Below are 14,422 nucleotides of genomic sequence, written 5' to 3'. Positions count from 1 at the left end.
AAAATAGATATGTAATAACAACAATAATAATAATAACAATAATAATAATAATAATAGTATTTTCAAAATATCTGTTATGTAAAAAAATCTCAAATTACATATAATAAAATAAATCTAATAAATAACATATTTATTACATAATAAATCACACAGATTATTTATATAATAAATTTAAAGTGACTTATTTAAATCTAATATTATTTAAAATAAAATAAAAATAAGTATCTCAACCTATAATTTAACACAAGTTTACACGTTAAATGAGACAATACGAGACAAAGTAACGGATTACCTACCCTATTCGCGGGTAAGAACGTATTTTGACATCCTTAGTAAATAGTATGTGGCGTACCGATCGCTAACATAATGCATAATCAAATTATATATCAATCGATAAAAATATATTGTGCGGCTGAGACTGAAATATTTTCAACCTCTCCTATTAGTTTACTTTATTACTGTGATTAAAAAAAAAATGCAAACTCTTTAACTTGTTGGATTTTTCGATTTCAATATTTTCAAAGTAAAAGTACGCAATAGTTTACTTGTGCTTATTCGAGCTGAGTTGAGTTCCACCAAACTGATTTATCCGGCACAATTAAAATAATTTGTATCGAGTTTAGTTTTATTTCTTTAAATTTTTTGCAAATGATATACACATTTTTAATTTTTAATTTGGATAAATTAATGAGTGTTGATTTTGATTCTTGTAAAGAAATTTCTTTATTTTTCATCTTTCTAAAATTTGTAAACATTAATTTTTGTCTTTTTAAAATATTTTTGTCTTTATAAAATAAGTAAATTTTTATTTGGGTTCATGTAAAATACTTTTTCTTTAATTTTATCTTTCTATAATCTAAAATTACTATTTTTAATTTCAACAATGATTTTAAGGTATATAAAAATATTTATTTTAAAAATGTATTAATTATTTTTGAGAGGTCGTTCAGATATCACTAACAATTATAGTATCACCTAAAACAGTCACTTAACTTTTTAATGAATAAACAAGTAGTTGAAAATAATTACATATTAATAAGGATTAAATACAATAGTTATAAACAATTTTACAAGGATGAAAAATAATTTTTTTTAATAAAGATCAAAATTAAAACTTGATCATTTGGTAAGGATTGAAAACATACTTAAGCATTTTAATAATAAATATGTCTTTATTTTTTGTTTTTATAAAATATTTCCTAAATATCCTTTTTATTTATTATTATTTCTTTGGAAAAAAATTTATTTTCAAAATTTTTTTTTTTTCATTCACTCTCTCTTCCCCTGTTCCTTTAAATACTTTTTCATTACTTTATCCTTCTCTAACCATTCTTAATTGATTCTTCTTTTTAACTTTTTTTTTTCTTTCTAACAAGACCCTCACTGTTCATTTTTATTATTTTTATTATTGCGTAAATCATATTTTTACACTATTAACTTCATCAACTCATCTCGTATTCAATATTGCATAAATTAGATATACGGTGGTAAAATATTTTGAAAACGTCATTTTAAAAGGTATATATGTTTCATTAAGTTGTTATCAAATTTAAAACACACTAACCTGATCAATAATTGATTGGTTTGAGTTGTGTCATAAGTTATGAAAAATTAAAGAATATTTTAACGATAAATACCAAAAATAAAATGTAGGTTAAAACCCTTATTTGGTCCCTTATAATATTTTTTTTTTTGTTTTAATTTAGTCTCACTTTAATTTTTTGTTTCAATTTGGTCCCCAATAATTTAAATTATTGCAATTTGGTATTTTCGTCCAAATGATTTAAACGGAGTTAACTGTTGGTCACGTGAATGTTAGTGGATGCCACGTAGATGGATGCCAAATTTCTCGAATATACCTGGAACTAGAACGACCCGTTCTGAAACCAGAACGAGACGTTCTGGTTACACTATTGGTGTGTAAATTTGGAATCTGGAACGGAACGTTCTGAATCCAGAACGGCCCGTTCTAACACCAGAAAGGCCCGTTCTAACACCAGAACGGGACGTTCTGGTTTCAGAACGGCCCGTTCCAATTGCAAAATTAACACATATCATGTGCATGTAGAACGAGCCGTTCTGGTTTTAGAACGGACCGTTCTGATTCCAGGTGTATTCATGAAATTTGGCGTCTACCTATGCATCCACGTGACATCTACCTGGCATCCACGAGACCAACAGTTAACTCCGTTTAAATCATTTGGACAGAAGTCCCAAATTCCAATTATCTTATCCTCTTCCTAACGAGTGCAGTGAGGATTGAAGTGACTTATCTTTTTCTAAGGAGTGGTACCTTTTAAAGAGTGTTCTTCACCTTACAAGGTGAACCCCAAGAGCTTCTACATTTCTTTAGAAGCATCAAAGAAACTTGAGAAGTATCAAGAAGTCAAATATTTAGGAAGAAACTTGAAGCGGAAGCTAACACCAATTTAAATTCTCTAGAAGGTTTCCATCACAACTTGATGACACAATTTGGAGTGAGTAATCAATGGGTTATGGCTAGTGCAAATAAAGAAGATTGGTAGATAACCTAGATACAAAAAGGAAACGTTCTAAGATAATGAAGTTGATTACTGAAGTGGTGTATAATTTTAATAATATAATAGTTACTCATGAGTATGTGTTGAACGATTTATTTTTGAAGTTACATTATTATATATATATATATATATATATATATATATATATATATATATATTATTTATTTTTTTTGAAATTTGTCAATAGGATCGATCGCGGGTAAGATTGAGTTATTTTCAACGCTCCTAGAATAATTAATAATATTGGTCAGCTTCCTCCTTCTACTAGCTAATACATGTTTCACGTAGGAGATAGTCATGATAATAATTATAATAAAGATTAAAGGAGTTGGGGATATGTAACACATACTTGTAAAGTAAATATTTTTGGTGGAATATTTACTCCGCAAGAGATTTCCACCTGCAATATATAGCAATGAAACCTCATATTAGTCAGAAAATGCTTAATTCTCTAATGAAAAATTAACAAAATTAATACCCAGAGTTTTACTTGAGAAATAGATGAAATCAAGAAGAAAGAAATGGGTTATGGGAAAACATATATATGTATATATAGGTACCAATTAAGAGTGAAGAAGCATTAGGAAAACATTTAAGAAACGCTGAATCCATTGAAATTGAACCTTCTACTAACAACACAAAGCACTTCTTTAGAAAATTAAACACACACCCGTGCAACAGAGAAAACTAGAAAAGAGGTTTTTATATAGACTAGATTAGACTTAAAATAGTATCATTGACCAACAAATTGATACACTCCATCACGTCTCATCCTTTTGGGGGGAAAATAATTAATTGCAATATAATAATATACACTCCATCGCAGTTGACATGGCCAACTTTGCTAAGCAAATAATAGAAGTTAAACACTAGTAGCATGGATACTCCGGATCCTCCATCATACATATCATCAATGAAATTCTACTAAAAATTAATATATTATTTTTATAGACGTGTATCTTGCATTAAAAGTATATATATCATGTAAAGTCAAATAAAAGAAGAACTACACGTGTATATATATTAAAAATGTAAACAATATAAAATGAAAGAAACATACAAAATGCTAGTGGAAATATGACATTTTCAACGGCAGAAAAGAAAAAGACAGTGGAAATTATATATATATATATATATAATACTTTTGTACATTGATTACTAATTGATTGATGTAAAATATGTCCTGCTAATAATACCATGAAAAAAAAAAAACGATGTAAAATATTATAGATGTGAAAAGTGATGTTTAATTTACATCGTTTATGTATATAACCAATGTAGAATGAATTTTTAAAATCTCCACCTTCTCTTTTCTTAGTCGTGACCCTTGAAACTTGCTTTGTGACGCAACACCAGTTGCTTCTCTGGATGAGATTACTGTTATATACTTTTTATGATCTTGTTTATCTTTTCTTACATAGATGTCTCTATAATCTCCCTCACACGCCTTGACGCAATACCAGTTGCTTCTCTGGATGAGATTACTGTTACACTTTTTATTATCTTGTCTTAGATAGATGTCACTATAACCTCCCTCACACGCCTTTTCCTTGTGTTAATAAACAAAAACCTCTAGCTACTACACATATTCCTCTCTTGGTGTACACTGTAAATTTATTTCTTATTCGACTGGCGCTTCCATGATATGTTATAGTGATGAGGATTCTTTGGAACTTCGGTTGTTCATTTTGAAACACATAATAAAATAATAACACGTAGTTAGTAACCTCTCATTGTTTAAAGATCAATAAAATAATAAAAACTAACCGTGACTTGCTCGCTCATCATAATCTTAATAATTATCAATATTAGCTCATGTTATTTTTCTCACCTAAAACGCATGTATTAAATGACATCACATAAGTCTCTCTAGCTACTTTAACTTCTATCAATTTAAAGACATACTTGAGGAATGTGTATGTCATTTTTTTATGCATCTTTATATCTATCCATTCTTTATGGAATATATTATGTGTAATTGAATCACTACAAGAAAAATGATAAATTGCGACGGACAAATTGCGACGGTTATCTAGAAACCGTCGTCGCTTTGATATTGCGACCCTTCATACGACGGTTTTTCAAAACCGTCGCAAAATTGTTCAACATTGCGACGGTTTATCGTAAACCGTCGCAAAATTTGTTTAACATTGCGACGGTTTATCATAAACTGTCGCAAAATTTGTTTAACATTGCGACGGTTTATGATAAACCGTCGCAAGTTTAACATTGCGACAGTTAATCATAACCGTCGCAAATTTAACATTGCGGCAGTTAGTCATAAACCGTCGCAAAATTTTCAGCATTTTTTTTATTAGAATTTAAAAGTTTTTTTTAAGTATTATGTATATTATCTTAACGAACTTATATTTTATTAACAATTTTATATATACTTTCTTTAAAAATATAAAAATAAATATGTTAAAATTTATAAAAATCCAGTTTAATTTATTTATGATATAAATATGTTTTTAATATCTAATATATATTTTTAGATGATAATTTATTTTAAAATATATCTTATAATAACAATTCTAAATGGAACATAAATCTTCTGATTTTTCTTAGTTTGATTTTTTTAATCAATATATATAATTTTACTATTTTGATTTTTTCAATCAACGTATACAATAAAGAAAAAACACAAAAGATAAACATGCATAGTAAAATTTTTATTTTATCAAAAAACTTTTTATTTTAATATATTACATTATATATGTGAATATTAAGACATATATATATATACATATATATATATTATAATTAAACTTTTTTAAAAAATTAATTCATTATTAAGAAAAAAAAATTTATTACATGAGAATTAATTTCTTTCAAAAATTTGATAGATATAAAATAAATAAACATTTTTTCTGAATCTATATTTTTATTTTATTAGAATATAATTTTTATTTTTTAAAATATATTATTTTTTTAGATAAAAAATTATGTATATGTCAAATAGTAGTGGGGCAAGTGCCCACTATTCCAAATGTACATCCGTCCCTATATATATCTATATATATATATATATATATATATATATATATATATAATATAGGGAGTTATAATTATACCAATGTAACTTTTATTAAGTATTATGTTGTTCAATAACTTTATATTAAATGTGTATTTTGTAAATCCAACCGTTAAATTGAAAGTTCATATCACTTTATAAGTGTATATCAAATTTTGTTAAAATTGAACAACAACTGGAAGGTAATCAAATTGTTTATATTTTAGTGTATTTTAAAATGAATATATGACATCAATTTTGTTTTATAAAAATGAAGTATCAAACCATCTTGGATTAATATAAAGTTTTGTATATATAATCTTTGAGAGATATGAACTTTCAATCTAACAGTTGGATTTACCAAATTCACATTTAATATAAAGTTATTGAGCGGTGTAATACTTAGTAAAAGTCACATTTAATATATATATATATATATATATATATATATATATATATATATGAGGGGGTTTATAATTACATCAGTGTAAATTTTACTAAGTGTTACACAACTCAATAACTTTATATTAAATGTGAATTTTGTAAATTTAACCGTTAAATTGAAAATCTTTTACTGTTAAATCATATATACAAAATGTTAAATTAATCGAAGATGATTTCTTATAAAAACAAAATTAAATCTGTCAGAAAATTTATATTTTTGATGAGAAAATTTTTGTAGGAAAAACTATATTATTGATGAAATATTTTAGAAAAATTTATATTTGTCGAAAATGTAAGAACTGGTTTTAAATTTGATATGAAAATATTATGATATAATTAGATAAGATTTTAAGTTAGTATTTTATTAATGGTTGATAATTAAAAAATAAAACAAGGATAAATATATTTTTTGAATTTTATATATTTGATTTAAGATAACTTACAAAATAACTCTTGGTAAAGTTATTCCGCTCAATAACTCATCGTGTGTGTTGAATTTCATTGATCCAATTAATTGTTAATTTAAAAATTATTAAATTTTACTAATAATTAATATAAAAAATTTAATTAGTTTTGGAATAAATTATTTTCTAATTAACAATATAATTAAAACATTAATTATTTTAAATTATTTAACTAAAATCTTATTGACAATTTACTATATGATCTTAATATTTTTGTATAACTAATACTTGGTTTTAAATTTGATATGAGAATATTATATATAATTAGATAAGATTTTAAGTTAGTATTTTATTAATAGTTGATAATTAGAAAATAAAACAAGGATAAATACATTTTTTTTTTGAATTTTATATGTTTGATTTAAGGTAAATAAATATATTAAATTAATTAATAATTTATTTAAAATATTAAAATAATTTATAAGTATGTAATAAATAAATATTTATAATTTTATAAATTATATTATCATTATAAATTAAAAAATTTAAATAATTTAAATTATAATTTTAAATCGAAATAAGTAGATGTTAATTATAAAAGTAAGTACATATAAATAAAGAATAACTAAATATATTATTATTATTATTATTATTATTATTTGTAATATAAAATTATTATATATTATTATTATAATACAGATATGAGATTGTATATTTGAGGATGACTTAAATGAATTAATCTGTACAAGTTATACTGACAACATACATATACATTTCGGTAGCTTACTCATCAGAACTTCACAGTTAAGCGTGCTTGACCTGGAGTAGTACAAGGATGGGTGACCTTCTGGGAAGTTTCCCAGAAATTGCACAAGTAAGGATAAAACATGCTAAACAGTGAAATATCGTGAAATAAAATCTTTGAAAGGCCAAATATGAGGATTGTTACATTAATAAATTTATTAAAATAAAAAAAAATTATAATTTTTGACTGTTAAAAAAAGGATTGTAATATTAATTTAGAGGCAGTTGGTGCGACAGTTGATGAAAGGGTCGCAATGTTAATATAGAGGCATTTGGTGCGACAGTTGATGAAACGGTCGCAATTCCAATTTTGCGACGGTTTGTGCAACGGTTCTGATAACCGTCGCAAAATTGCCTGGTGACGGACGACTCTGCGACGGTTCCCAAACCGTCGCAATGTTGTCTTTGCGGCAGTTATAACCGTCGCAATGTAGGTCATATAACCGTCGCAAAATCGTCATTTTCTTGTAGTGAATTACACTTTTATATCTAGGTGTTACACCCTTTTACACAAAAAATAATAAATTCGGATTTTTTTTGTTGAAAAATAACTATATTAAAACATTTTAAAACACTTAAACTTAACTTCTATTAAAAGCTTCACAAAACTTTAATTAAAAACTCAAAATCATAACATGAATAGTTTTAACCAAATTCAAAATAAGGTACAAACTGATTGATTACATATATCCACTAGTACAAAAGGGGTAATTTACATCGGCTATTTTAATGTTTTTACGTCAGAAAAGGGTCCGACATTAATGTGGGAGATGTAAATTTACGTCGACTGTTACATACGATGTAAATTTATGTCGGACGCTCCCTAGGACCGATGTAAAAAAAGGTTTAAAAATAAAAGAAAACACACTAAAATATTTACGTCGGATAAAGGTAAATATACTTAAACAAATTTTGATATGAATTACCTACCTCCAAGAATCAGTAATACCCGCAAAAACTATGGCTCTCATCCAATACATGATGTAATAGCCACATTTAAATGAGTCTTGTTGCTTATTACACTAAAATGAGAAACAAATAACAATATTATTTCTAAAGTCGATAAATTCAAACCTTAGGGTATATGAATTGCAATGTCTTTGATCTGACTCTTCCACTTAAAATATTAGCTCCAGACACGATTCTAATTAATTGAAATAAAAATAGATGTTAGCCAATATATATAGTTACAGTCTTAAAACATAATGAAAAATTTTAGTTATCCTTGTAATTGACATTTAATTTCGTGACTTGATTTTCGATGTAGTGAACAAAACCACACCATGGTGTATTCCTTAGGAATGATTACCATTAACTGCCAATGGGACCTACATTGTATGACAAATAAATTAGTTATAAAATTACCATGATTAAAAAACCAATTAAAAAACTAACCCATCAATGTATGGAGCCATGTATATATCTCTTCCTGATTCACTCATCCATGTTTGCATATATTGCTGGATCTGGACCTGGGTGTTTCTTGATTTTTGGATGGATTGAGGCTTAATAAGTTCATATATTTGTGCTTGTGCTTGCTCCACACTCAATTTGTCCATGTACCTAACACAATTAATTATTATAAGTTAAATGTAATTATTGTAATTTTAGACTCATAAAAGAAAATATCACTTACATGGCCCACAGCTATATGATAGATATATTTGACATGGAGTTTCCCCCAACAATCTCTAATGCGTCGGGCAGGGATATGTATAGTGGAACATCAGAGCTATCAACTCCAAAAACTTTAATGTCCCATTGCAATTGAATTGGTTTCTTCTTCAATCGTGGTAATATGGTTAAAAGCCTAGATATGGGATCATCCTCAGCTTTTGCGATATCAGCATCATCAACAACAGGTTCTCTCATGACCTCCTTACCACAATTGATAAAATACTAAAGAAAGAATCAAAATTAGTTTAACAATAATAGAATTATAAGAATATAAAAGAGAAATAATAGAATTACCTTTGCCCGTGTTGAAAGCAGCATCACCAAACGTTTTGGCCAGGCTAAGAATGTCCCGGTTGCCTGCCCCACTAGTTGAACCTCTGTATCAGGCAAATGCACTAGAGCAGCAGCATCTTGAACTTGGTCAACCACAACCCGTGTCCAGTCTGGCTCTAGAGGGACACCATGGATGGTTGAGCCACCCTCAAATACTCAACCAATAGCCACTATAACCATGGGGGGTCATCCTCAACATATAACTCACACTAGTTTGGTACATCAGTGTGAGTTTGTTCCCCTGAGGGATCTGGAGCAGCACAACTCTCCCTTTAGTGCTGACTCGAACACCATCATGAGCAACTGCAGTCTGTTGCTGAGAATGAGCCAAAAACTCAAACTTTTGTTCAAACTCTTCTCGAATGTTCTTCAATTTCTCTTCAAACCGCATCTCCATTCTCTACATAGCCTCCTGACTGCAAGAGTCAACAGTACTGCTCCTCGATGGTGGTGCACTAAAGTAATCTTGGTGACTTTAAGAACCACCAATACCACGCACACGCCCTGCGTGCTCTGGCCCTCCTATGGCCGTTGTGAGTATATCATCCCGACCATGGGGAACAAATGAGCCCTGTGTGGTCTGCTCAACTAAACTCTCCTATAACATATTAACAATAAGTATACCCTAAACTACACTTGTGAATTGAATGAGTTGAAATGAAGAGTCTTAGTTTGTATATTTTTACTTACTATATATTTTATCAGTAGTGACCCTTGCAGACTCAGAAGTCATTTGCCCATCTGATTTTGTTCGAGCTACTATCCACATCTCATAGCGGGCAGGTGACTCCACACGGTCAGCAGACTCAACCCTTGAAGCCTCTACCCTAGCCTTCATCAATTTCTTTTTTTTTTTTTTAATTCATATCCCCCTCTTAACAATAGATGGGGTGCATCATTCTTGGTCTGTCGTTCTTGGGCAGCTACTCTTTTGGCCTGCAATAATTCAAATAAGAAAATGAGATTAATTAAAATATACCTTAAGTATTTGTGTCAATGTAAGAATTATCAATAACTAACTTGCCAAGAAGGGTCTAATCGAGTGGCACGAAATTGCATCCACTCCTTATCAGTAATATGGTACTTTAGACAAGGAGTCTCATTTTGTCGCTCTCCAAATACATACTCTCATGTCAAGAAAGTCTTGAAGTCTCTCCACCTGGTGGCAAGGGCAGATAACATCTTCCTCCTCATGACCTCAGTGTTGGGAATGTCAAAATTTTGCTATCAAAATAACAACAAATAATAAATAACGTATTTAAGTTATATAATATTGAAGGGATGTGAAAGTATATACTTGAATATCTTGCCACATGAGGTTCTTGTCAGCCTCCTCAACGTCATCCCATGATGGAATGATAATAGGAGTATGACGTCGAGCTAGGACTCCCAAATAACTCCTAAACTTTGTAGCATTTGGGCCTGACGCCTTGCCAGAATGAGGATCCACCTCAACCGGTGTCCTTTCAAACAAGGGTTTTTAGGCCTTTTTAATAACTTGGAACGGCCTGTTCCAGTTTAGGAACGAACCGTTCCAGTTAAGGTTTTAACCCCTTTTTTAGGAGCTTGGAACGAACCGTTCTAGTTTGGGAACGACCCTTTCTAAACTAGGGTTTTAGGCCTTTTTGGGAACTTGGAACGGCTCGTTCCAAATTGTGAACGGCCCGTTCCGGTTTTGCAACAGCCCATTCTAGGCTACTAAAACCAGCTTGTTTGGGATTTTAGGCCTCCTAATATCTTGTCATATTATTTTCATGCTTGGGAGCTCCAATTCTTTGAGGATAGACGTCGATTTCATAGCTTTTGTTGGTCCCGATAAAATTGGGTGTCTACAGCTACCCCTCTTTACTTGTCCTTTGGAATAACTATGTGTTGCTTTTCCAAAGGCAAGTAAAGACGTAGACATTTCGTCCGGGTCTTCTCCTCGTCTCTTTGGTGCTGGTGCTTCTACGTTGTTATTCCCTTGGATAGGTGTATTTGCTCGTATCCTCACCCTTTAGAGCAGTTGAGTGTTGGTTATGTACTCTATTGGGTAGTAAGGCTGACAAATTGTACACCTGATCTTTAGTTTTCGAGTATAAGCTCCATTGTTTCTCTTGTGATAGTGAGGTGAAAATTCGGATCTTCACTCTTGTTTTGACAATAGATACCTTCACGTTGTTTCCTTCGGGTAGACGGTGTTCCTTATATCCTTGCCCCTTGGAGCAACTAAGTGATGGATTGTATGTTTTATTGGGTGTCAAGGATGGTGAACCAATACATCTAGGCTTCAAGATCCATGTGAGTGCCCTATGTCGCTTTCTATATCCGAATCTTCTCTTTTACTTCAACAGTGTAGATGCCCCCACACCATTTCTTTCGGGTAGATGGTGTTTACCTGTATCCTTGTCCCTAAGAGTAACTGAATGTTGGTTTATATGCTCCGTCGGGTGATAAGGATGGTAAACTTGTACCATCTAGGCTTTTGTCTTTGATGTCGATGCATCCTACTGCTTCCGCTGGCTTCATAGTAGTATGTTCCTTTATTTGTCGCTTGTTAAAGAGGGAGTATATTCTGAGCTCAGCCTCTCCAGGATGGACTGATATTTAGGGCTTCAACCGGCCCAATGCTAGTTTTGTGGTCTAGCAACCCTTACCGATCTTGTACTAATTTTGGGGATCTAGCAACCCTTACCAATCTTGTACTAGTTTTGGGGGTCTAGCAACCCTTACCGATCTTATACTAGTTTTAGGGATCTAGCAACCCTTACCAATCTTGTACTAGTTTTGGGGATCTAGCAACCCTTACTGATCTTGTACTAGTTTTGGGGATCTAACAACCCTTACTGATCTTGTACTAGTTTTAGGGATCTAGCAACCCTTACCGATCTTGTACTAGCTTTGGGGATCTAGCAACACTTACCGATCTTGTACTAGTTTTAGGGATCTAGAAACCCTTACCGATCTTGTACTAGTTTTGGGGATCTAGCAATCCTTACTGATCTTGTACTAGTTACTGATCTTGTACTAGTTTTGGGGATCTAGCAACCCTTACCGATCTTTTACTAGTTACCGATCTTGTACTAGTTTTGGGGATCTAGCAACCCTTACCAATCTTGTACTAGTTTTAGGGATCTAGCAACCTTTACTGATCTTGTACTAGTTTTAGGGGTCTAGGAACTCTTACCGATCTTATACTAGTTTTGGGGATTTAGCAACCCTTACTGATCTTGTACTAGTTGTAGGGATCTAGCAACCCTTACCGATCTTGTACTAGTTTTGGGGACCTAGCAACCCTTACCGATCTTGTACTAGTTTTGGGGATCTAGCAATCCTTTCCGATCTTGCACTTGATGTCTTCTTGTGGGTATTGTGGGATGAAAGACTTCCCCTAAGTGGATGGGAAGGAGATGTTTGATGTGCCCCTGTGTTGGTGGGCAAAGATAGATGGATGACAAGGATTCTAGTGTTGCCCCTGCCATGTGAGTATTGTGATGCCTCTCTAGGCGCCTGCTTGTGGTAGGTCTCTTTTTTCTGAATTTCATTTTTGTTTAGCTTTGGCTTTTCCATATTTGAAGCTTGCCGTTTTCTGCTATTTTTCTTAAATGCTTCGGCTTTTTCAACATGTACGAAGCTTGCCCCTTTTTTTTCTTTTTTGATATTTTGTTGTCATCATTGGTGGAGGGATCCCATCCCATGATGATGTTATTTTCTGAATCTTTATTGACGAGTATTGTTTTGGACGCCACTCCCAGTTTTTGTTAGGAAGCCATTCCTAGTTTGGCATTCTCTTGGATCATCTTTCATTTGGTGAAGAAGTAAGGCGTGGTGGCCTCTTCATGCTTATAGACTTGCTTCTTTGGTCGATTCCATTCTATTCCACTATTGATATGTCTTTGCTTAGTGGGCACATAGAATTACTTGGGATTGCTGTTTGACACCACTTTGGCTCATGCTCGGCTATTTTGCTTTTACGAGTGCTTTGTCCTGATGACTTCTTCTGACCCAAAGCAAGTAGAATGCATGGATGCATGGATGCAATGAAAATGCAAGATAGGAATGATTCTTTTATTTATTCCATTTTTTTTGTGTAATGCCCTTCCATATGCCCCTACCTCATATGCATGCGATGCATTTTATGCTCATGTGATTAGTCTTAAACATGAAATTCATTTTTTTTTAATGTCAGGAAATTAACCTATGTGCGTTAAGGTTAACGTTGATGATTCCTTTTTATCCATGCCGTTTGTGATTATCGCCGGGATATGTTCTTTTGAACTCATGGTTTCAGTGGCTCCTTGATTATCTAGTCGATGTATAGTCAAGCGTCTTCAAACTCCTTTTGGGGACGTCTCGTCCTTCCTTCTGCGAGTATTCACTGTGCATTTTTTGTGTATCTTTTTGGTACCATTTTAATGCAATAAGGGTCAAGAGAAAAGAAGAAAGGGGATGTTTGTATTTTTTCAGAAGGGTTGTTAGAATGGATGTTTTTTCCAAAAGGGTTTTTTAGAAGAATGGCTGGCCAAGGTGGGATTTGGTTTTTAGGTTTATTAAACAAAATGTATTTACTACAAGGAAGTTATCATTTTTTTTTAATCATTTTGGAAAATGGAGTGATGACTTGGGCTTGTGCTCTGATTAAATGATCCCTCCTGAGCCGCCTTTCGGTTTTCAACTCAGGTTGCAGCTTTAATGTCCTAACTTTTGTCTAAGTTACTTTGGATGTGTTTCCTAGCAGACATTTTTCTTTTGATCCTTACTTTTGCCTAGGTTTCCCTTTTCGATTGTGAGCCCCTAGCGAATCTTGCCCTAATTTTGCATAGCCCCCCTTAGTGGGTTTCTACCAGGCTTTCATTTTTGCAAAGTTTCTATGGGACGCCCTATTTTTATTAAACCCAGTCATGTTTGGATTCCTGATTGTTCCTTTGTTATCCTTTCCATGCTATTATTGAGTAACATCTTTGTCGTAAATACATCTTTTTTATTAAGGGTTAATGGATGAGGCGTAGAGTGAATATTTAAAGGGAGAAGAGAAATGAAAGAATGTTATGGCATTTAAAACAATACTTCCAATTTACATGTGCCCCTTTAGCAAAGCTCAGAGGCCTGGGCATGCCCCGAGTTCGTGATTTGTACACAGAGAGATTAACCGAAGTTGCCCCCTATAGAGTCATGGATGATTTGATAATTTCAAAAAAATTGTTCCACTTGCTTGAACATCAGTGTTT

General features: G+C 31.6%; 1 protein-coding gene across 4 annotated transcripts in view; it reads right to left on the bottom strand.

Moving 5' to 3' along the window:
• Positions 1-14,422, bottom strand: part of LOC109815140 (glycinol 4-dimethylallyltransferase) — a 67,357-nt gene that overhangs the window by 13,067 nt on the left and 39,868 nt on the right. For 2 of the 4 annotated variants that reach the window (XM_020379760.3, XM_029274719.2), the window contains exons 1-2: positions 3,101-3,242; positions 2,890-2,940 (exon numbers count right to left, since the gene is read on the bottom strand). In XM_020379760.3, the coding sequence (XP_020235349.1) occupies positions 2,890-2,940; positions 3,101-3,152 (103 nt within the window). In that variant the 5' untranslated portion in view covers positions 3,153-3,242. Of the gene's footprint in view, positions 1-2,889; positions 2,941-3,100; positions 3,243-14,422 lie in introns of those variants that run through there. The other 2 variants (XM_083059458.1, XM_083059457.1) reach the window with 1 other exon arrangement.

The sequence above is a fragment of the Cajanus cajan genome, chromosome 7 (assembly GCF_000230855.2).
Source record: "Cajanus cajan strain Asha chromosome 7, NIPB_CcT2T_4, whole genome shotgun sequence".
In the NCBI taxonomy this organism is placed as follows: domain Eukaryota; kingdom Viridiplantae; phylum Streptophyta; class Magnoliopsida; order Fabales; family Fabaceae; genus Cajanus; species Cajanus cajan.
Note: the sequence above shows the minus strand (reverse complement) of the source record. Positions and strands in the feature narration are given on the sequence as shown.